General features: G+C 37.5%; 2 protein-coding genes and 1 long non-coding RNA gene across 3 annotated transcripts; all 3 read right to left on the bottom strand.

Annotated features, from left to right (window-relative positions):
- Positions 1-777: 777 nt before the first annotated feature.
- il12rb2 (interleukin 12 receptor, beta 2a) lies at positions 778-11,923 on the bottom strand. The gene is made up of 15 exons (XM_055221164.1): positions 11,569-11,923; positions 10,934-11,218; positions 10,061-10,187; positions 8,051-8,241; positions 7,684-7,829; positions 6,970-7,105; positions 5,935-5,999; positions 5,017-5,224; positions 4,773-4,949; positions 4,074-4,175; positions 3,843-3,989; positions 3,102-3,233; positions 2,924-3,011; positions 2,752-2,830; positions 778-2,098 (listed from the first exon to the last, which is right to left on the bottom strand). The coding sequence occupies exons 1-15, from the start codon at positions 11,633-11,635 to the stop codon at positions 1,709-1,711; spliced, it is 2,340 nt and encodes a 779-aa protein (XP_055077139.1). The 5' UTR covers positions 11,636-11,923; the 3' UTR covers positions 778-1,708.
- Positions 11,924-13,168: 1,245 nt separating this feature from the next.
- On the bottom strand, positions 13,169-21,323 carry il23r (interleukin 23 receptor). Its single transcript, XM_033964694.2, has 14 exons — positions 21,145-21,323; positions 20,638-20,761; positions 20,374-20,540; positions 19,890-20,020; positions 19,454-19,643; positions 19,130-19,197; positions 18,854-19,049; positions 18,109-18,294; positions 17,680-17,778; positions 17,449-17,604; positions 15,986-16,126; positions 15,153-15,240; positions 14,619-14,709; positions 13,169-14,284 (listed from the first exon to the last, which is right to left on the bottom strand). Exons 1-14 carry the CDS (start codon positions 21,296-21,298, stop codon positions 13,721-13,723), a joined length of 2,355 nt encoding a protein of 784 aa, XP_033820585.2. The 5' UTR covers positions 21,299-21,323; the 3' UTR covers positions 13,169-13,720.
- A 297-nt stretch (positions 21,324-21,620) lies between these two features.
- On the bottom strand, positions 21,621-23,355 carry LOC129456185 (uncharacterized). The gene is made up of 3 exons (XR_008648678.1): positions 23,260-23,355; positions 23,096-23,192; positions 21,621-21,742 (listed from the first exon to the last, which is right to left on the bottom strand). It is a non-coding gene; the product is annotated as an uncharacterized LOC129456185 (long non-coding RNA).

Raw genomic sequence — 23,355 nt, 5'->3', positions numbered from 1 at the left:
CCTTTTATTTGGCCACCCTTAAGCAATGCCGACAAGCAGAAACGGCTCCGGTGAGCCCAAAAATACAGGAAGACTAATGTTCAAACAGTCTTGTTCACTGATGAGCGCCATGCAACCCTGGAATGTCCAGATGGATGGAGTGGTTAATGGTTAGTGGACGGTCACCATATCCCAACAAGGCTGCAACGTCAGCAAGGAGGTGGCAGAGTCATGTTTTGGGCCAGAATCACGGGGAGAGAGATAGTTGACCCCTTTAGGGTCCCTGAAGGTGTGAAAATGACCTCTGTAAAGTATGTGGAGTTTTTATCTGACCACGTTCTTCCATGGTACTAAAACAGTCATTCTTTCCCATAGCAAAATCATCTTCATGCAGGACAGTACACCATCTCATGCTGCAAGGAATATCTCTGCATCATTGGCTGCTATGGGAATAAAATAAGACAAACTCATGGTGTGGCCCCATCCTCCCCTGACCTCAACCCTATTGAGACCCTTTGGAGCATCCTCAAGCGAAAGATCTATGAGGGCGGGAGGCAGTTCACATCCAAACAGCAGCTCTGGGAGGCTATTCTGACATACTGCAAAGAAATTCAAGCAGAACCTTCCACAAACTCACGTTCAATGCAAAAATTGTGAAGCGCCTATGTTAAAATGTAACTTGACCATTAAGATGTTTTGATTGAATTCGCTTTTGATTTCAGTAATATGCTAATGCTTGAAAAAAAAAGGAGACCATTTTTAGTTCTTTACAACAATAACATGGTTTGAAGCTCTGTTGTGTATCATTATCATTGGGTTTGTTTAATAACATTCAAATTGTACTCTCAAGGTTGATGACTTGAAAATAATGATGACTCATTTATATTGACAATCTGACAAAATCAGTGAAAAATATAATTGGCATAATAATTGCATGAAGAAAACATTAAGAGTAATTATGCTGCTGTTACAACCAGTATTTTAGCAATTAATTACTTGAGCAATTTCAAAAATCTTAATTCTTAATCTTAAAGAGAATTGATTTAATTTTTTATGACAAGATGCTAAATTTACCAAATCTGCAATCCAACTCTGCTCAAAGAAACAAAAACATTTGTTGTACAATATTCTTAACTATTATAGGATTTATTAAAAATAGAATGGGTCAAAATGGCACTGGTACTGTCATATTGGAAATGTAAAGTGTGTTACAAGCAATATTCATTCACTGAGTTCTCTGTAGAAACTCATAACACAAAATGGCATAAGCTGTCCATATTCATGGAAACTCTGAGGTAGTTAATTAATAACAAAGTTACAGCCACAAAATACCTTAATCTTAAATAAAATCACAGATGATCACCTGCTAATTATGTAGTCCCATAAATCCTTCTGTTACATCTCTCCAACAGAACCAGCAATAGCAAGGAATTTGAGCGTTGGCCACCACACTAACAAGATCTTTGCTCTGTTGTCCATGTGCTTCACTTGTCAACAGTTCAGTTTCTTCCTTGGTGTTGTAGTTTGAAAGATGTTCTGACCGAGTTGTCGAGCAATTCACAGCTTCCTGCTAAAATATTTGCTCTTTATAATAAATATCCCCAAAACACCCCAATATAAGCAAGAGCTAACAATTGTTCACTTACTTCACTATGATTCATTGATTGTTGTATAAGGCAAGAATTGCTATAGGAACCTTAACAGTCTCTGGTCATTTAAAATGACATTACTAGAGAAAAAAATCACTTCCGTCAATCCTCACAGCATCGAGAGTCAACTTCGGTCCAAAATCAAGTTGGTCTGAGGAGAAACTGTGACTTGGGAAGAAGGTGGGTAAATCCTCATTTTCCTCTTCCTCGGACTTGACTGCATTCATGTGAGGGGATATGTAGTCCAGGAAGGAGGTCTGAGTATGTCCTGAACTGTCCGAATCATGTGAGAAGCACTTGATATAGGAGATGTGGCGGTACGGCTGTGTAGAGGTCTCTGAATCTGAACTCAAACTAGTCTGGGCCAACAGCGGTGGAGGGGGCCGCTCCTCGATGTCCACAAAAACAAGGTCCTCCTCCGTCTCGCTCACTGTGGAGGTGCTGAACTGAAGATGGAGATTCACTTTGGCCTGTACAGAGAGAAGCAAGGTAATAGGGTTTTCCAAGATACCTGCATACTTATACCAATACTAATAAATACTTTTGAATAAATAGGACACATTTTTACCTTTCCTAAATACTTTGAGAATGTTTTGGTAGTTAACATGTAATCAAGACCACAGGATAAAATTTTCAAGTATTTTATGTTATGACAGTTGCATTAGGCCTATAATACAACTATGGTATTGAAAATTTTATGTTTAAACTTTCATTTTTAGTGTTGTGACAAGGGAATTTGGTGTGTACAGCAATTTCATCTGTTCAGGAGATTGCCACACCATGTAATTATTTTTTAAATTACTTGAGGTAGAATTAAACATATGTTGAGGCACAAATGTGAGCTTTACCTTCAACCTTAGAAGAAAGTGTCTAATAATGTAATGTGTAAATGTAATACGCTTTTCTGATATGCACCACTCCCGAGAGTTATATTACTTGTTTGATGCTCGGTGCCCTGACCATATTTAATTATTTGGCTTTGAAGTCAGCTGCATTGACTATCAAACTAACTAAGAAACTACAAACCAAGAAAAATATAATATTTTGGTTTATATATATATATATATATATTCATATTAGTCTAAATATACTAATGGATATACAGTAATTTTGATACCTTTACCTTTTCGCAGTCTTTTGCCCATTTACTGTTTGCAGGGTCAGGAATCTCAGGCAGGCAATACTGGAAATACACCCAAATCCTAAAAGAGAAAAAATAAAATAAAATCTAATATTAGGATGCATTTGATTATATTCTGTTTTTGGTTATGTTCTGTTTATGTGTTTATTTATACCTTTCCTTTACAGCTAAAATTTGGCAGACAACAACTAAAAACATAACCAGGACAGCAAATGTGACAAAAAGAGCCACGAGTGAATCGTCTGCAAAAGTAATACACAGGCACGTGAAGTTATACAGAATTAACATACGGTATAACTGGTCATAGTTAATTATATGTAACTGCTGCTTACGTTGGATGAAGAAGTTCACTTTTTGACATAGTGGTCCTTCTCCTATTGCAGTGGAAGCAGTCATCCAAATGCTGTAGTCCGCTGGAGTCAGATCTCTTATAACCCAAAACGTCTGTGATGCTGGTACATTATCTAAATGTGCAATATGTTGTTAGTTATAACATAAAAAACAATGGAAAACTTTTAAACTTTCTTTCTTTGCCTGATAACTCCTACTTCAGGATCCTATGCATTCAGTATACTGTACCTTCTCACTCTGATCTGTCTGACTTAATGCCATAACATGCAACATGAACTGTCTCTGTATTCATTAATCCCATCTCTCCATGACCCATTCAATGTCCACTGACAAAGATGACCCCACTTGCATCTGTTGTTGCTGTTGTGCATTTGGGCATAAGGTCCTTTTTGCCGCCAGTGGCCAGTGTCTGTATGTACTACTGTATGGTTATGGAGTGAATATATATATATATATATATATATATATATATATATATATATATATATATATATATATATATATATATATATATATATATATATATATATATATATATATATATATATATATTTTCTTTTTTTTTCTTTTTTTTTTCCCCTATTCAGCTATAATATGTTGGCTATACCTCAGTAGTAACCACTGTCTTGCTTAGATTGGTAATTTTACCACTTTTTACCACTGTTGTTCATAATCTGTAACATTTTACAATTAATAGGACTTAACTTTGAATATTGTCTTACAGGTTGCCACAAGTCTGCTGTTTTGCTCTAAGTAAATGGTGTAATTGGTGATGCAGCCTGTACGTTCTGTCATAGAAAGCTCGCGCCAGGTCACATTGACTGTAGTTCCCTCCGTCCTTTCATGAACGCAGGGCCCGGCTGTGGGGACTGAACATAACATCGAAAATTCAAATAATTTGTGAATAATCTTAAATAACCCAAACATTTATACAGTTATAATATTGCCCTTACCTGAAACTTCTGTGTTGATATCAGTAAACCCAAGGCGATCCACTGAGTTGTCACTATAGAAAACATGCACAGCTCCTTCATAGCACACAAATTGCTTCATATCTGCAAAAAAAATATTTCATTTAGTTTTTAATTTACAACAAGGATATTGTTTAGAGAGACATTTCGAATTAGCCTGATGCCCAAATTCTTAGCACATTTGTTAGAAATGGTTATCAACTGGCCAAGGAAAAAAGGTTGAAAGGTTATGGCAAACATATCACAAAAACATTTTGAAGAACTAAATCCATTACACAAGTGGCCACAAGGGGTCAGTAAAGGAATAGACGGTGATGGAATGATCAGTTTTTCAGTAGAGATATTAATCTCATCCATCCTAGCCCTAAACTCTCTATCCCTATATGTAGTACCAATTACAACATTTCGAACACCTCTGAACCACTGCTTCTTTAAGCAACCCAATTAGTCCAGTACTTTAGGAGAGCAATTATACTCAGTGATTGTCAAATGTTTTGTACATAATATCACCTATTCAATTATTCGAATATATGTGCACTACTACTTGTAGACCAGGTCTATAAAAGGGTTAAAACTGGTCTAAATGAGGACTAAATCAGGTAAAACGACCACTAATATTTGACATACAGGATATGTTGAAAATAAAACACATTCAGTTAATAATTATATTTTACATCTCACCTGTGATGACAACATGGCTGCTGTTTTGACCCATCCTGAGCCATTGGAATCCATGCCGTTTCTGACCTTTGGGGTACCATTCTACCACATATTCGCGGGGAAGACGTGCAGTTACATGTTGTCTCCAGGAGATGGTAACATTTTTCTTGTTTAGAACTGGCACAAGACGTGGCTTGGCTGAACAGAGGATAAATACCATTTGTGCAAAGAATATAGAAGTGTTTTTTTTTTATTGAGTATTTACCTTTGGCAGTGTGGATGGTGATATTAGCAGGAGGAGAGTAACCCCTGGAGTTGCGGGCGCTCACTGTTATATGACAATTTGAACAAAATGGCACTGGAAGACATTGTTCGTTTGAGCTGGCTGGCAATACTGTTTTGTTTTGAATTTGGTCGTAGATTGTGATAATGTAGTCCAAGATCTGTCCTTGAGCAACAGAGATGTCTAGTTTCTGCAAAGAAATAAAATAAAAAATATATAAATAAATAAAACTAAACCATGCAGCCACAGTTATCTATGCATATTTAACTTATTTTTAATTTTTTTTTGTTGGCCTGGTACAGCACAAGTAGTAGAAGCAATTCCAGCAGCAGAAGATAGTATTGGTATCCTACTACAAGCATGTGCATTCAAAATATGTGTTGAAACATAATATGAAATATAAATTAGTGTAAGAAATTAAAGAAATCATAACAATGCAATTGACATTTAGAACAGTTTATGTACATAATATATCAACACAGATCACAATATAACCCACAGTTTGAAGTAGCTGCATGTTGGTGTACTGCTACTATACTTTAACACCCACACTCTCTTCCCCTTTCACACTAACATTATAGAATCCATATTATGTAGTAGTTTAGTAGTTTGTGCCTCTGCTGTGTGCATGTATTTTCTATGCAACAAAGCTTTTCTTATAAAGTGAAACCTGCGTTGGGTTTCAGTTACTCTTCTGTGCTTAAGTGAAAAGCAGTTAGAACCTGTATGAATGTGGTCAGATGTGCAAAGGTTGTGTACGTGCCTGACTCGTACACCTCAAGATGACCTTTACTTTGAAGAAAATGCAGACTGAATAAAGAAGTGAAAGTGCTACTGCGAAACATATGTAAAGCTCATATCCCTGAAGTGTAACATATGATTGAATGAATAATAATATACCTTCCAGCAGACTCTTATCACGTTGTCATCTACAGCGTACCACACATCCAGTGCGTGGGCAGGAGCTGAAGACATACATAGGTTATATATCTTTGTAACTTAATATAACCCGAAAAATACAAACACAACCCCCCCTGCTCAGCATTTTCTTTCCTACAATTTGGACACAGTAACAATTAAAACTACTTATGACAGATTGGACCAATTAATTTTCTCTAATCTGACTATTAATCAAACTTTCTTGTAACTTACTCAAGCATTTTACATCTTCAGAATGTACCCTGGGCTTGGAGTGCATGTGAAACATCAAAACAAAAGGCTCAACTTGTCACCCACATATTGGTTTATGGTTGAATGTTTTTATCACATATTAAATTTAACTTTACTGTGAAGGTTACTGTATTTCCAGTCTACAGCTACTTCCTTATTGAAGAGTATTTTAGATCAAAACAACACAATGTTTATTAAATCTCAACTTTTCTTGACCAATGACTTTGATTCATTGATTGAGGCGACTGCTGTTGTGATTTTGAGCTATATAAAATAAATTCAGTTATAACATTTAAAACTACCACTTAACTAAAGTTAAGCTTAGCTTCTCGATAAACATGTGACTTTCTTAATTTCCATCACTGTTTTTGTACATTGCACTTATCTTCACGCTATCAGAACGAAAATGCTGTGTTGTTGTTTTTTTTCCTTTTTTACACTTCCCATATACTAAGACACAGTTTGACTAACTTCATCCATTTCATTCATTCAACTTTAATCTGACTAAAATCAACCCACGGTGCCAATTGACTGTTTCAGTGGCTGGCTAAGTATGGTTGATAGGAAGCAGATTGTAAAAGATACTATCCCACAAAGTCACTGTGCACACAACAACAGAAGCACTTTCAAACAGGAAGCTCAAAAAAATAATAAGAGTTAGTCATACAATGTTCCAGTCCAACTTAACATCCCATTTCTATTGAACCTTTTCAAGCCTATAAGATGGTGTGGAGTCTCTTGTTCTAAACTACAGTAAAACTTTACCTTCTTCTTGAGTCCATCTGGAAACAGTTCTGCTCCAGTCACTCCACAGTCCCGTAGAGAACCTGGACCTGCATCTGAACTGGTACTGTCTGTAGGGCTGCAGTGACTCGATAATGACTGAACCATTGCCCATAACCTGAAAATAAAGCATATAATTTCCCTGACCTCATAGCATTACTGCCTAAGTCATGTTATATCTCCAGACCCTGCTGCATTGGTAAATTGGTATGAATGAGACTTATCACAGATCTAACCTGTAACTTGGACTGATGGCATCACCTGCATGTCTATATAGAGATTGATAACATACTGTGTAACATTCCAGGCAAAATGATAGCCCCTCTATGGAGGTAAAGAGGTGGCAGACCCTCCATCACAATGTGCCCCTTTACAAAAATGTGAATGGAAGCAAGCAACAATTTAAATCTACTATACTAATCTTCACATATTTTTTCTTAACCTTTATCAACACAAACTAAAACCTATGTTATTTTCTACATAATGTCAAATGCACCAATGCTACCTGGAGTAAAATATTTTGACTAAAGTGAAATTTAATTTGTTTTTGATACCAAGTTAATTTTTACACAGCAGCAGGACACCACTCATTTCTGCCTCTGGCTTTGATTCAGTGAGTCAACAGTGATTATGAGAAAGCTGCAGGTAAATGTCAAACTAATTATGCGTGAACTTTTCCTGAACTTAGGTACTTACCGATTTTGGATGAGGTCTCCACTGCTCCTCATTTTCTTCTTTGTAATTAATGTCCAAGTGATAGGTAGGGACAGACTGATTAACTCTGATGGAACAGCTTCTGGAAGAACAGTCAACTTGATGCAGCAGTGGAGCAGGGGGCATCACTGGTCAAATATATAAAAAGTAAGAAAAAATGAAAATATATTATAAGAAGAATTACTGGCCCCCCAAAACAATCCTATTAAGAGCGCTTATATGGTCAAAGGATTGCTGAGGTAATGGTAATGGTTTCATCTCTAATTATAATAATGATAATAATGATTTACTCATGCATGCAGTGGTTTATTCAAGTCTTTTAAATGAGAGGTGCATTGTGGGTACTTACGTCTGTCCCTCAGGGTGTAGTTTACTTCAGGGGTTTCTGCATACCCCAGCTTGTTTTTAACACTGGCCTGAACTGAGATGACCTGGACTGAACCATCCACAGCGAATTCTGCCCTCACAAAAGGACTTCCCTTTGCAGAGACACTGAAAGACCTCAATCCTCCTGATGCATTATGGGTAAAAGTCCTTACCCTGTAGCATACATTAGATCATGTTATTGAGTCAGAGTGAGAGTGCTATGAGTTATACAATAGCCTTGCAATTCTGCTTTAGTTTTTGCTTTGAGTTTGGAGTCATTTAGACTAACAATAAAACATGGCATTTAAAATAGATTTCTGGTCCACAAGCTTCACTTCACAGGACAACATAATGCAATAAGATGAAGAGTGGGGAGAGACATTAACCAAAGTGTTGGAGTCAGGACCTGCAAATGTGTCACAACTGACCCTCAACTTTACATACAGTTGAAACCAGAAGTTTACTTACACTAAATAACATGAAATCCGACAAAAGTTTTCCGGATTTAGATCAATTAGGATTACCAAAATTATTAGGCCCGAGCCCATAGGGCCTATTGCTTCCACTTCGCACATGCACTCATTGTTGCAGACTGTCTTCCCCTGTCTGCCCCCCATCACCCCCTGTCCTGACTCCACTATCCTAGCAACCCATGCCGTAGGCATGGGATATGCATATTTGTTCTTGCTAGCATGTCAGCGTCAACATTGAGTCAATGGGCGATGCCCATTATCTCAATGTTGACGCAGGCAGCGCGCTCATGTCCCCAAACACACTCTTGGCATCGAGCCCTATCCAAACACATATTTATTTATTTATATTTAGCCATATTTATTACTGCTAAAATGAATGGAAGCCAATGGGAGGTCAATAGCAGACCCCGACGTCATGGAAAATGGCTGAAATGTGCATATAACCCAAAAACTAAAGCAAAAGACCTTGTGAAGATGCTGTTGAAGCTGGTAAGAGTGTGTTATTATCCACAGTGAAACAAGTACTGTATCGGCATGGGCTGAAAGACCACTCTGCAGGAAGAAGCCATTACTCCAAAAGAAACATAAAAAAGCCAGATTACAGTTTGTAAATGCACACAGGGACAAAGACCTTAATTTCTGGAGACATATCCCGTGGTCTGATGAAACTAAAATTGAACAGTTTAGCTATAAAGAGCATCATTACATTTGGAGGAAAAAGGGGAAGCTTGCAAGCCTGAGAACACAACCCAACTGTGAATTATGGGTTGTGGGGTTGTTTTACTGCATGAGGGACTGGTGCACTTCACAAAATAGATGGCATCATGAGGAAAGAACATTATGTGGAAATAATGAGGCAACATCTCTAGACATCAGCCAGAAAGTTAAAGCTTGGGCGCAAAATGGACAATGACTCAAAGCATTCTGCCAAACTGGTTACAAAGAGGCTTAAGGATAACAAAGTCAATATTTTGGAGTGGCCATCACAAAGCCCTGATCTCAGTCCTATTGAAAATGTATGGGCAGACCTGAAAAGGCATGTGCGAGTAAGGCGGCCTAAAATTTGGCTCAGTTACATCAGTTCTGTCTGGAGGAATGGGTAAAAATTCCTGCCAACTATTGTGAAAAGCTTGTGGAAGGATATCCAAAATGTTTGACCCTAGTCATACAGTTTAAAGTCAATGGTACCAAATACTAATGAAATATATGTAAACTTCTGATTTAGAAAAAAGGTAATGAAAAATCCTTCTCTTGTTGTTCTGGCATTTTGCAAATCAAAATAATTTTGGTAATCTTAATTCTAATTCTCATCTCAATTGAACTAAAACTGGAAAAGTTTAGTCTGATTTCAGGTCAGACAATGAGAAAAAAACAAACAAAAAAACCCCAAAACGTGTGTGTTTTGATATAGTGTATGTAAACCTCTGGTTTCAACTGTATATGCAATTTTTTTTATTATTATTTTTTTAAATCAATGGATATGTTAAAAATATGCAAAATATACTTCAGTAATACCATACCGTAATTTTGAGTCATTTCTTATATATGTATTCCGTCCACTGGCCCAAGAGCAAATGACAGCAGAGGAAAGGGATGTTTCGGAAATTTGGTAAACACATGAAAAATTGGTGGGCCGATCAGGTGGATCTGTGACAACACAAAAATGGTAAAAAGTGGTTATTGCTTGGTTATGAAAGTGCATGTTTAAGCATATTTTTTGCATGCACAGCGTTTGGGAAAGGGTGTTTGTAACAAGTCTATTTTGACTCTTTTTTTAGGGTGTGGATAGGACAAGTTACAATTAACTGTTTAGTAAGTAAGAAAGAGAAAGCAGAACTACTTTATGTCCTATCCCAATAGTTAAGAAACAAAATATAGCTGTTTTATTAGAATGGCAACTTCATTCATTCATTAGTTAGGTCTACAGTTGGGATGATAGCCTAGCAGAGCTTTTACTGTAACTGTGACAGTGGCCATTCAGAGGTGAAACTTATACACTTGTTTATTCTCACATTTCTTCATTAGAAGTGTTTTGAACTCCCCAATTCCACCTCAAACCTATAGGTAAGCTAAAATGTTACCAAATTGTCCATTCAATTGGTTGGTAGACATATTTGTAATGACATTGATATGTTTACAAAGAACTAGAGCTACACCTCTCTCCTGAACCACATGAAAACCTGGAAATTCATTCACAATGCTAGCCTCCACCTGACTTTTGCCTTCTAAACAGTAAACATAATGTTGTGAGACAGACAACCCTTTACCTGCATTCTCCCTCACAGCTAACCCCAAAAACATGTATAATCCACCTGTTATTGCCATATTAAAAGTCTGAACCTGCAACAGCCCCATCAAATAGGGTGCATTCTGTTTACCCCACTGGTACTCACATCCAGCAGAAATGTCCAGCCCACAGGAGTCTGGCTTGTTCTCAGTGTTGCTGATGGTGTCTTTACAGTCACAGCTGAAGGTGCGGTCCTCTGTCATATTGACTACATCCAGGTAAATGGTGGTGGAGTTATATGTTTGGGGACTCTGAGCTCTTGGGATAGGGTGCCCGCTGGCGCTGTACATAGCAGGTTTGCAGTTGAAGTTAAAGGTGCAATAAACACGAAATGTTGAGGTTATTTGCACCACATTGCCAGCACTGGACCAGATCTCACAGGACTTGTCACCTAAATGAGAGAATGACAATGTGTGTTAATGCTGTAATGGAGAGCTCTGTGGTATACAGGTGATGGATCTTAATTGTTTTTCTGATTGTGCCAGAACAAAAATGTTGAAAGGTTTGCACTAGCCCAGGGAGGGCATCTGGTATAAAGTAATGGCAAATCAATATGCAAAAAGCCCACTGATCTTTTTGAAACCACTGATGTAAAAGACAACTTTTTGAGTGCAGACATCACTAAGGAACCACCAAGCAAAACTTTGATACAACTAGTTAGACAAAATGAAAATATTACACATAAAATGGCAATTAGCTATAACAAAGAATATTCAAACATTGAGAGAAAGTAAACCCTACCTGTGCATTTTTGAAGTAATAACAGAAGCGAAGTGAAGATGGACCATAGGAGCTTCATTGTCCTCATGCCTCGCCAACGACTGTCTTCTTATAATATGTTCACATGTTATCAAAAATGTTGCGCAGGCTAAGTGTTAGAAATCATCCATTTATTTTACTTTTACGCAGTGCCAACGCGCGCAAATGTTGGTTCACGTGGTTGCAAGGATGAGAAAAAGTCGATGTAAATGTAAAATACTCACGAGCCATCCCCAGAACATGTTTAATTTGTCTTTAAGCTATGAATCAACTCTTATCCATCATCATGAGAGCCACAGTTCATGTTGAAAACAGGTGCGTTTGCCCAGTGTTTCAGTACAAGTGACGTAGTGCCGCCTCCGCAGTCTGACACGCGCTTTAACCCAAGAGGCAGGCTCAAGGCGGACAACCACAGCAGCCAATGTGAGCCATCTACGGTCTCTACGGAAGATCACACTTTATGTCTAATCCGAGGAAGTGATAAAAGGAGTAAACAGCGTAATTGCTGCGTCATAAGCACAAGCATGAGTCAATGAGAAGATTAGGTCTAGACAGCAGAAGTGAAGTTATGCCTTCAAAGTGCACTAGGAAACTGTTGGGGTGCGCCACCTGCTTGTCTACATGGAGATACGATGTTGTCAGACTCAGGCCCGCGAGATCATATCAAATATGTATAAGAGTTGGCCCTTCACCACCATGCCAGTATAGTGCATGCACCGCTAATACTAGGAATCCCAGAAAGCTTTGCAAATACATTTACAAAGCTGGCAACAGCCCCTACCACTTCTGTTGACACTCATTAGCATCTGCTACCTGTCGCCTCACTCAAATTTAATCCACCCCTTCTGAAAAACATGCAGATGTTGTTAAAATGTTTCAATAAATTTAGTTTGGCTCTTGACTTAATCCTAGTTTTTAATTTTGGCCTTCTGCAAATTTGAGTTTGACACCCCTGTTCTACAGTATGGCATTAAACATATATTATCCATAGCAGGTAGCTCTAAGCCAAGATACAGGTTAGATCTGTGGAGAGGCAACTCCACTCACATGCACAAACACTAAGAATGTTTTTCAAAGTGTCTTTGGGCAATAAATCACTTGTAAATGAACAAATGCAAGATAGATAAGTTTGATGCCATACTGTGAAACATTCTATGTAAAATAATTGTGAATAACATGGAGATGACTGCAGGTTATAGTCCAATAGAAAAGTTACATACGGCACCTTAACAGTGGTTACTTATTGAGTTATCTGTGACTATTCTCAGGGGTTTGTTTTTACAGTTTCACATGGCTTACTGTGTTGTCCATTTGCTCCACCCATATACATTTCATATAGATGTTTTCCTGTGCTATTATCTAATGAAGAAGGAAGTGAGGCATATTTTTCTCACAAGCTGTTGAGCAGGTGTCAAGACAACATTTGCTCTTAGTATGCGCTCTGGAAGGGTTTTTGAGGGACTTCCCCTTAGTTTGATCTGGGTGGGACCTGAAATTATTTTACTTGCTTCAGTTGATTCCGAAAAGATGCTGAGGGAGGTAATGCCTTAATTTGAATGAAGTTTCAGGTTGATAAACCAAAAATTGTTTATCTGATTTAATGCAATAATACAACTGTGAAAAAAGATATTTAATGGACAAATGTTTTTAAAATTGTATTTTCAGTCAACTGTTGGAATAGAAACTTAACATCAACCATTCAGACATTATATACCATAATTTAAAAAAAATAAAATTGAAAGACATAGGTGAAAGTGAGTACATTGTGCAAATTCCCTATGTGAGTTTGCTATTGTTCCTTCCTTACACCACTTTGGGTAGATACTGACCACTACAGAATAAAGATCCAAAAGAAATGTTCTTTTACACTTTATGTTCAGGTTTGTTGTCTTCATTATCAATGCAGACTGCATTACTGTCATCTGGCAGGAGCATTAGGGTGGTACATACTAGGATCCTGCTCTGGAGAATCAGCCTGTAATTTGCTCTTTAGTTCACAAATGATTTTCATTAGATTACAGTTGGGCACAAATAGTGTCAACATACTAAAATGAAACTCATGCTTTTACAGTGCACTGATTCTCCTCAGTAGTGCAGTAATGATTAGGTTGATACCACTGTGTGATATGCTGGTCTAGTCTATAGGGCTAGTTATTTGGGGGAAATAGCCACTAGCCAATACTCCATCAACATTATCAAAAAAATCAACTAGTGCTATATTTGAGCTTTCTTCACTCAGTTTTACGAGCAGCAAGTCCGGTTTGGAGTCCATTTTGTCTGCCCTTTTTTCCATTGTGACAGCATTCATGTCATCAGTTTTAGACCATGAGGGTATCAGATTGAACTCTGTTTGTGAATCATTCAATTCCACTTGTACATTGGACAATAATCCTTCACTAAATTCTTCAAACTGATGTGAAGATGTGTTTTGTCCTTCACTGTCCTCAACCTCTTTGTTTTTTTCCAGAACGGGGAAGGCAGTCGTTTGTGGTTTATAGTTGTCATATTCCAGATTAATGCTTGGATTATAAATGTCATTTGTAAATTCTGGTCTAAGCAAAGTTGATTCGGTTTGTGATGGTCCCATCTCCACATGAACAAAGGGGTACAGTTCCTCCCTCTCATCCTGTAGAAAACTGATGGGGGACAATGGTGGGTCACTGAATGATGAAAATAAGGATGGCTCACTCCTGTCCAACTGCAAAGAGAAAAACAACCATGTATAATTGATTCTTGTTTGATACATTGAAAAAGCGCAATGTGCCACTGTAGTCTTAAAAAAATGCAGCACTGTTTCCAGAGATTATACATGCTGTAGTATACTTTTACAGCAGGTTTTTTTTCTTATTCCAAATGTAACATAGGCAAAACTACTCATAATCAAGATCGTTGTATATTCAAGTTATTTTAACTCATGTTGATAAATGTTTTTTGTTTTGTTTTTTTGCAGTGAAACAAACTAGGTACAATCTGAAGCTGATATTATGAAATAAATAAATCAATATTTTTGAAAAGTCTCCAATAAGTTTTACCCCTAAGAGTTTGATAGCATTGCTGTTTATAGGCTTTGGCAGGTTGTCCCCAAGACACTCTGGGCTCCATGCAATACACTTCTGTTTAATCCTAGAAAAAAGAAAACATAAGAACAGAGCTTGATTAGATCAGCTATGCAAATACAGACCTACATGCCATTGACGACTATTTATTTATTATTATGATTGAAATTACTGTGAAGATACATAAGTAATAACATTAAAAGTAACAAAATGAAAAAGACTAAAACAGTAGTTCAGAGTTTGATTTGAAACAGTAGCCATACAAATTACATCAGTTATTCAAACATGGCATGTCTTTTGCCCCGTGTCTAATGTCTAATTTTTCCACAGTTAAAGTTTCTTAAATAGAAACTTCAGTTCTCATTAATTCTGTGGTTTATGGTTTGGTGGTGCCTCGAACTTTGCACCACAGTGGCATCCTGGTGCTTTTATGGGTAAATCAAAACTTGATGCTCTTATGAGTAAATCAAAGCTCATCCATATTCAAAATGATCACACGTTTTCATTTACCTTTTCCGCACACATTTCCAGCACATCAGATTAACTATGATGGCAACGAAGAACATGATGATGAAGACAATGACAATCACAAGGCCAGCTAGAGGGCACAAGAAAGAGGAGGGGTTGGTTCATGAAAACAAAAAAAAACATTTTGAGATTGGTTTATTCACACTTTAGACAGAAAACAATAGTGAGCCTGCAGCCTCTATGTCCCTGGTACTTGTGCTATTATGAATAATGAAAATTAACCAAAATGAAGTTTCTGTACCCTGTTGTTGAACTGTACAATTTTAAAGTGGGACTAAACACCTAAACTTCAGCTATAACCACATTTTAAATAGAGCTGCTAAACTGGGCAGCGCCTGGAGGATTAAAGAAAAGAGTGGGGGGACAGGAGGGGAGGTGTTTGGAGGTGTCTGGAGGTATTGGGAACAGTCTGATTGGTTCAACAAGACTCCACACTTCAAACTCTGCTCATGCAGCCAGGTGTTTGGAGTCACGTGGTAATCAGGGCCGTGTTTCACAATGTCCCCAACTACTGGAAATTGCAGAGGCCACTGAAGAGGCAGCACAAACTTAGATTTAGGCGTTTTTGACAAGCTGCAAATTTACCTAGTTTGCACTACAGCTGCCAAAAATTAACTAGGAACAGAAGATAATGCAAGTTTTTTGCTACTAAACACAATTTAGTAGCAAAAAAGTGGATTAGTGTTTAGTTGCACTTCAAAGAATATCCTCAGACAATACTTGCAGTCTTATTGAAATCTTCTCATGAACTTTATTATTATTATTTTTTTTATGTTTTTAAGAAACAGAAAACTATACAATGTGATAGATGTAACCTGAAGGAGCAGGGGGGTGGGAAGTGATGAGGTTCCCCCGTGGCCCCTCTCCGGCCGCAGTGGAGGCGGACATTTGCAGAGCCAGGGTCCCTTCTGGACAGTCCAACCAGCGCTGTCTGGGTCCTGAGGCTGGCACAGACGCTAAGAAAAACAAAGAACAAAACTATAGGGAATATACCACACAATAAACAGAACTGTGAGTGTACTTTTTCACACCCACACACATCCCAGTCTGGTGTTTTTAAAGGGAAAGGTGACAAGAACAAAGCATGAGAAAATGTGCAACAATATTAAAAGAGCTTCATCATTGGCATTATTTACTTATCTTGAAGTTACTAGTCTAGTCTTGATAACTGTGTGTGTATTTTGACAATCTTGAACTTCAAAATACATATCTTTAAATATTATGTAAAACATTTCATGGTAATTAAACGCACTGAGATTAAAATTAAAGGGGGCAATACTTAACCACATACTCTCTAGTTATGCCAATTGAAACTATGACGTATAAATGTTGTTCATGTTGTAACAAAAAACAAAACAAACAAAGACGATGCCCTTGGTGAATTTAGTAAAGAAACGTGTATATGAAGTAAATTTATATGCCCAGTTATGTTAAAGTTGCCTCTTTTACAGCTATAGATTTGCTACTGGCCAAACAGTGTTGATGTGCATATCCTGTCATACTGTGGCACATGGTGTTTCCCTCTTGAGCCTCGGCTGCATGTTGCATGTGTGCACTTAGCCATGCAGCTTCCTGTTCACGGTTTGGGTACAGCCACTTCTCGTATTCTTTATGATTCACTCCAAGGAAACAAGACTCATTTGTGGTCGTCCGCCTGCTACATATTCAAACTAATTATCATGGTGTATGCATATTTTGTGTGACGTTATGTTCTAGTTCGTTAGTACAAGCTATGTCTGATAGTACTTAATGTCCTAGAAATGATTCACTTTATAAGGACACAATCTTTTTCAGTTTCATTTCTGTTTTAAAGTTGGTTTAGTATTGTCTTGTTTTATACCTATTTTGATCCTGCTTTAGACCTAATTAATGGTGTTCTTGGTGTAATTTTTTTTAAAGAATAACTAATGCATCTAGTGGCTCATTTTAGCATTGTTGACTGGTAAAGAAGTGATTGGATTGAATTACTTAACTGGAATAAGTCAAAAAACCAGGGGAGACCAACAGCAGGTCGCACACTTTCCGTGATGTAACTGTGACATTGTATGGTATAGGTATTTTCTCACACACGAGCACAGGAGGAAGTGATAAATGTGGCAGTTTAGTGTAAACAAAATGAAAAGAATACAGAGCTGTGCAAGGTTTTGACCAAAAAGAAAAGATTAGACCTATGTTTACCAAAAGCAAATATGTCCTATAATTGTGTAGATTTTATAGCTTCAACAATGGGCAAATAGGAGATTGATTGTTTGAGATGTAGGTTTAAGACTAAACTCACCTTTGAGCTGGGAGCGGGTGGAGCTTAACACATGATAGTAAATAGTGTAATATGTGATGAAGCCTCTCCTTTGCTCCACTGGTAGCTCGTCCCACTTCACCAGGACTTTGTTGGCCTCATGGACCAAAACTGACATGCTTGGTCCAAACAACGGTTCTAGGCAAACACAAAGAAGTCAAAAAGGATGTGTAAAAGATAAAGGTGGTTTGATAAATAGCAGCCAGAACTCACTTAGCTCTTTGGAGTAGACAGCAGAAGATGATGGAGCACTGACGCCACTTGTGGTCACAGCATAGACAGAAATATTGTACAGTACACCTGGCATCAGACCTAAAGAAAAACACATTTTCTTAAAGATTTTAAAGAAATATGACTACTTACTAATTGGTTATTAGTAATTAGTTTTTTACTAATCACTAATATCTATACACAAGTAACATTTGAGCAGACTAGCTTGTAAAAATCTATTAGGCTATTAACATATGTAACATTTCAGGGACCATTTGGTAAAAGGATCTATAGGCTATTTACTTAAGGCTAACAGATGTGAGCAAAACCTAAGAATTATAGCTAAGTATTTTTATTGAAACTCTTTGTGACAGAAATACCTTATGCTGTGGTTGGCCACTAGAGGTCAGTGTTAAACTTCAGTGACTCTACCTGTTATAGTTGTATATTTGTGATCTTTGGACACAGCTTTCCAGTGCAGTGCTGTAGGAGGAAGTGTGGTGCACTCTGTAACATAATTCATCACTTCCTCATTTTGTTCAGGACGGGTCCAGGAGACAGTCACAGTCCTGCTGTTTACCGAAGGAGTCACCTCTCTCAAAACAGGCCCTGGTGCATCTAGAAAGACCCAAACCAAAACAAAATAATAAGTAGGCCTAGTGAAATTTTCAATATGGTAGAGCAGCCAAAAATTTGCTTTGATTAAAATTTTATCACGAAATATTTTAGTCTTTTTCTCGATAGGCAGTCATCTAGGACAGATTACAAATATAACAAATTACAATATAACTAGTATGTTATATAACGATGATGTAATCAGATGAACTGCCTATAAAGTTTGTACTTCCTTAACAATAATCACACATTATTCCAAAAGTAAGAGCTTGCTTTTTACTTTGATCAAAACATATTATATCCAGACCAATGTAATTATATAAAACAAGCACTATGTAATTTTTCTGCCATTACGCTGGAACATTTCAAGACAAGCAGGTGGTTGACCCTCCACCAGAAAAGTTACTTACTAAACATTTAAATAAACAAACACATTGCTGAAATAGAAGTTAAATAGTATTCACAAGCAAACTATAATTAATGTAACCTGCTGTTTATTAAAAAAGTTACTCAGGTGTCTGTAATATGCCTAATTTCTCTGATGTTTCTCTGTGATTTGTACCTGATTGTGTGAGTGGGACAGTAGCGGGTGGAGATGTCCCATATGGGGTGACAGCAGTGACACTGATTGGTGGTAACAAAGGCACTCTGGCAGAACACTCGGACATGGGAGCACAACGGTGTTCCTGTTTTTGACCATCACCGAAGTCGATTTCATATTGAGAGACCTCGCCGCTGTATTCATGTGATGGAGGAGGCTGAATCCAAAGACATTCAACAATTACAATTTGTCATGCTTGTTTAATTAGTCGATTTACTTCTTTGGCATCAGCAGTACCTTCCAGAACACAATCGCCACTTGTTGCAAGGTTGAATCCCTCCACACATGTAATGGCTCAGAAGGCCCTGTGCAAAAGAATCGATGTTTTTCATTGGTCAATGGCAATCAATAGATATTACAGAAAGCTCAGCAAATGTCTTATTCTTGTCTAATCAACAAATTATCTATTAATAATTTCCTCTTTTCTAGACTTTCTTTCACTACGTCTATAAATCAGTTTGGTATTTCTCAGTCAGGCCTTTCTGCTAGATGAATCATTATTCCATTGTACATGTCCAAATCTTTCGCAATAGACCATTCATTATGAAACAAAAAATGTACCTTTGCCAGGGGTTTTCTTCCAAACAGATGGGCTCCACTTACTGCAAACCATTTTCCTGGCAGTGTGAAGATTTGTATCTGTTTGTTGACGTTTGGTGCATGTTCTAACCTGAAAACTATAGTCTGTAAGAGGGCGTAATCCAGCCACGTGAACCAAACCATCTCCAATTTCTGAGACCTCTCGTTTTTCCTGCAAAGCATACAAATCGGTATCAAATAATGCAATTTACTGTATATTTTATATTTAAGGTTAGAATGAGAAAACAATGCTATAACGTTTATATAATACATTTTGAGAAAGGGGAAGTTAAGAAGAGACAGTTTTTGAATAGAATTAATAACAATTTGTGTGACAGTACAGAGGAGGCATAGTAAAAATGACAAACCAAACATGAGATTTCAAATGTAGTGAATCAAAAGACAATATTTGCTTTACCCAGTGACCAGCTGTGTGCACTCTTATGTAAGGTTTTAGACTTTCAAATGATTCATGGGTTTTCCAGTGCAATACAGCAACCAAAGATTCATTAAAGTCTATTTGTGTAATGTGAGGCATTTCAGGGACAACTGCGAAGAAAGGAAGAAATAATCAGGTTAAGAAAACAAAACACACAAATCTGGCAAAACATTATGGCCACTGACAGAAAAAGTGTGTTTGAGAGTGCATCGATTTGAGCAAATTTGACAACGATCAAATGTCTAAGCCAAATTCCTATCCTTTTAATGGTCATATTTAAACAGAGCTTTTTACTACCTCAGAGCATCCTGTCTGTGCGGACATTGGGAAAAACAGGTGGAGTGTGAAATGAAGTAGCATCTTCGTGGTTTACATTTATTGTATTTTGGGATTTTTTATATTGGTGTTATTTTTTATGGTCAAAGGGAGTGGTCATTAACTCATTCAAAAGAGGAAGGATTACCAATATCATTGAAGGTGAAGGTCAGTGGATCAGAATGAGACTTTCCAAAGTGGTTGTGAGCCGAAACCATCAAATGATATGTGAAATTATCATGAAATATATTTTGTGGTATTGTACAGTTTCCTTCATCTTGCACTGTATGAGAATATTCCCATGAACCATTTCCACTATAACAAAAAAATAAATAAATATATATATATATATATATATATATGATTAAAATTGTAGACTGACATATCTTAAATACAGGAAAAGACACCTTACATGTTTACTGAAATATTGTAGGTAGTGGGCTCATAGGTCTCTCTTCCTTTTTTCCATTTGCATTCGATAAAGCCAGCATTTCTTGTAGTTTCACAGCTGATATTTAGAGGTTTACCTGGTGGCACTTCACAAAGGAATATATGTCTTAACAAAATCTTTCCAGTGGTGCAAAGAGTACTGAAAATTTGTACTCCAGTAAAAGACATGGTTATGTACTGAATTACAAACACAAGTACTCCTGTGTATTTATAAGTACACATGTAAAATATTATTCAAAGTTAAATTCAAACTTACGTAATGAAGTACAGTTAAATGCTAGAATTGTACAAAATAACAAGTATAAATCTTCTAAAATAGTACAATTACCCCAAACATCACTTAAATACAGTAATGTGGGTATTTGTGATTAATTACTTTCCACCCCTGACTGTTACTGCTATAACTACCACTTGGCCTGAACAATGTATGTTCATCTATAGTACAGTACAGTACAGAACTAGTACTTACGGCCGCTGCGTAGAGTTATCCCGGTGACATAGTAATCTGCCCCAGGATCCTGTTTCTTGCAGTACACATTGGACACTGGCTCTCTAACATTGCTCAAAGAAAATATTGCTGTGCAGTTATTGAGTTCCCATGGCAACACTCTTTCTTCACTCATTTTTTTTTCAATCTCTAAATATATATTTGATCTGGAAGACACAGAGCACAGATTAGAGACTGACAATAGATGAATGATAGTTGATGGATAGATCTGTGCCATTGGCTCCTCTTCCAGCCACCACCAATTACTCACTCATGTACTCACTGCATTCATACAAAGGCAATGTGGATTGAAGTGTCTTGCCCAAGGGCACAACAACAGTATACAGAGATGGGAGATTGGTTCAAACTGACGACCTTTAGATTGCTGAACTATGGCTCTAATTACTGACTGAGTCACTGCCATATAATAGATGATAGATAACTTACTGGTGTGGACATTTGTTGATGTGACAGTACAGCGTCAAGTTGGAGCCCATAAGGAAGGGAACAGGTGGCACAACAGTCAGAGATCCAAGACTGTCAAACTTGATGCAGAAAAAGGAGGGAAGCAAAATCCAATCTGCAAAAGAGATTAATACAGAAACAGGGCTGAGTAAATCCAGTAGTGTTTATTTTAACAGTATAGCTAATTGTGAGGCAGAATCATCCTAACTTCAGTGTAGTTGGATTTTTGTACACCTTCTCATGGATGGTTGTTTAAGGGTATAAATAAATAAATAAATAGAGAAGCAGTTTTCCTGATTGTGGTAAGACATGCAGAAATAAGGTCACAACACGGCCATCATACACGGCCATCATTGAGTCCATCCTCACCTCCTCCATCACTGTGTGGTTCGCTGGGGCCACTGCCAGGGACAGACAGAGACTGCAGCGCATTGTGCGCTCTGCTGAGAAGGTGATTGGCTGCAACCTTCCATCGATACAGGACCTGTACGTCTCCAGGACTCGGGGGTGAGCAGGCCATATAGCAGCTGACACTTCTCACCCTGGACATGGACTATTTGAGCTACTTCCCTCTGGCAGGAGGCTACGGTCCATTGGGACCAGAACCTCTCGCCATAAGAACAGTTTCTTCCCCTCTGCCGTTTGTCTCATGAACACTTTGTAATATTTGCACAAAACTGGACACTTTATAACACTGGCCACTTTAATAAGTCATGTTTGCACTGTTGTTCTGATGCTGCTGTTGTATATATTTTCTACCTTTAAGTATTTTATTTGATTTTTAAGCATTTTTTTTTTTACTTCGTGCATGCCCTTATTTGTATTTGTATTTATTCAGTGTGCTTTTATGTTTTATGTTGCACTTTACCACCAAAATAAGTTCCTAGTTTGTGAACTGTGTTCACAAACAATGGCAATAAAAGGATTCTGATTCTGATTCTGACAAGCTCCAGCAGAAACCACAGCTAGCAACTGCGCCATCGTTTGCACATGGTTTGACCTTATTCACACCTGCACTCTTGCACCAAATCAAAATTGGGGCTACACACAGAAATTAACCTGGACTAGACCAGGGCTACACCATGATTGTAACAGGACCAAATCAAGTCTACATCAGGACTTAACTGGGCTCAATCCAGCACTCAACCAGGACCTATTTCAATTTAGTTTTTGTTTTTTCTTCTGCTTTAGGGTTGTTTTGTTTCTGATTTCATTCCTGGCTTAGTCCTGCTTTGGTGCAAGGTCAGTCAAGGATGAATAACTGGTTTGAATCTGATATAATCTTGTTAGCAAGTCAATAAGGACCTTTCTTTATTCCTGGTTCAGTTCTAAATTAGCCTTAATTTAGTTAGTTTAGTTATAGCTTTAGTCTGTATTTGGAACCCAGGAACCATGAATACTACACAAACATACAAAGCATAAATCTGTAGCTTGAAGTATTTAAACAAAAATATAACACAGTACTCACATATGTAGAAAAAGAGGAGTAAGACTTGACTACTCCAACTGACTGAAGGCATCTCAGATCATCCTTATTCCAAACAGTCACTCTTCATGACCAGGTACTTTTAAAACAAAGACTTTCTTCATTCAAAATCAATGAATGGTTATTTTAAACATAGCAGTTCCTACCTCAACAATGTATCCGTGTATGACATTTAGAGATTGAATCTTCCCCTACACATGCTGCATCAGATAAAGGCATTTCTGTTTCTTTACTAAAACACT

This window comes from Periophthalmus magnuspinnatus, chromosome 4 (assembly GCF_009829125.3).
Source record: "Periophthalmus magnuspinnatus isolate fPerMag1 chromosome 4, fPerMag1.2.pri, whole genome shotgun sequence".
Lineage (NCBI taxonomy): Eukaryota > Metazoa > Chordata > Actinopteri > Gobiiformes > Gobiidae > Periophthalmus > Periophthalmus magnuspinnatus.
The sequence above is the reverse complement of the archived record's forward strand: the minus strand, read 5'-3'. Positions and strand labels throughout refer to the sequence as shown.

Excerpts from the sequence above, each read along its gene's own strand:
- il12rb2 (XM_055221164.1), bottom strand. The coding sequence starts at position 11,635 with ATGAGGACAATGAAGCTCCTATGGTCCATCTTCACTTCGCTTCTGTTA. Across the intron at positions 10,188-10,933 it reads GCTGGACATTTCTGCTGGAT|ATCCACCTGATCGGCCCACC; the intron begins GTGAGTACCAGT and ends GTGTTGTCACAG. Across the intron at positions 5,225-5,934 it reads TGATAAGAGTCTGCTGGAAG|AAACTAGACATCTCTGTTGC; the intron begins GTATATTATTAT and ends ATTTCTTTGCAG.
- il23r (XM_033964694.2), bottom strand. The coding sequence starts at position 21,298 with ATGAGTGAAGAAAGAGTGTTGCCATGGGAACTCAATAACTGCACAGCA. Across the intron at positions 19,050-19,129 it reads TGGCGATTGTGTTCTGGAAG|CCTCCTCCATCACATGAATA; the intron begins GTACTGCTGATG and ends CTTTGGATTCAG. Across the intron at positions 17,779-18,108 it reads CAAATATACAACTATAACAG|GTCTGATGCCAGGTGTACTG; the intron begins GTAGAGTCACTG and ends GTTTTTCTTTAG.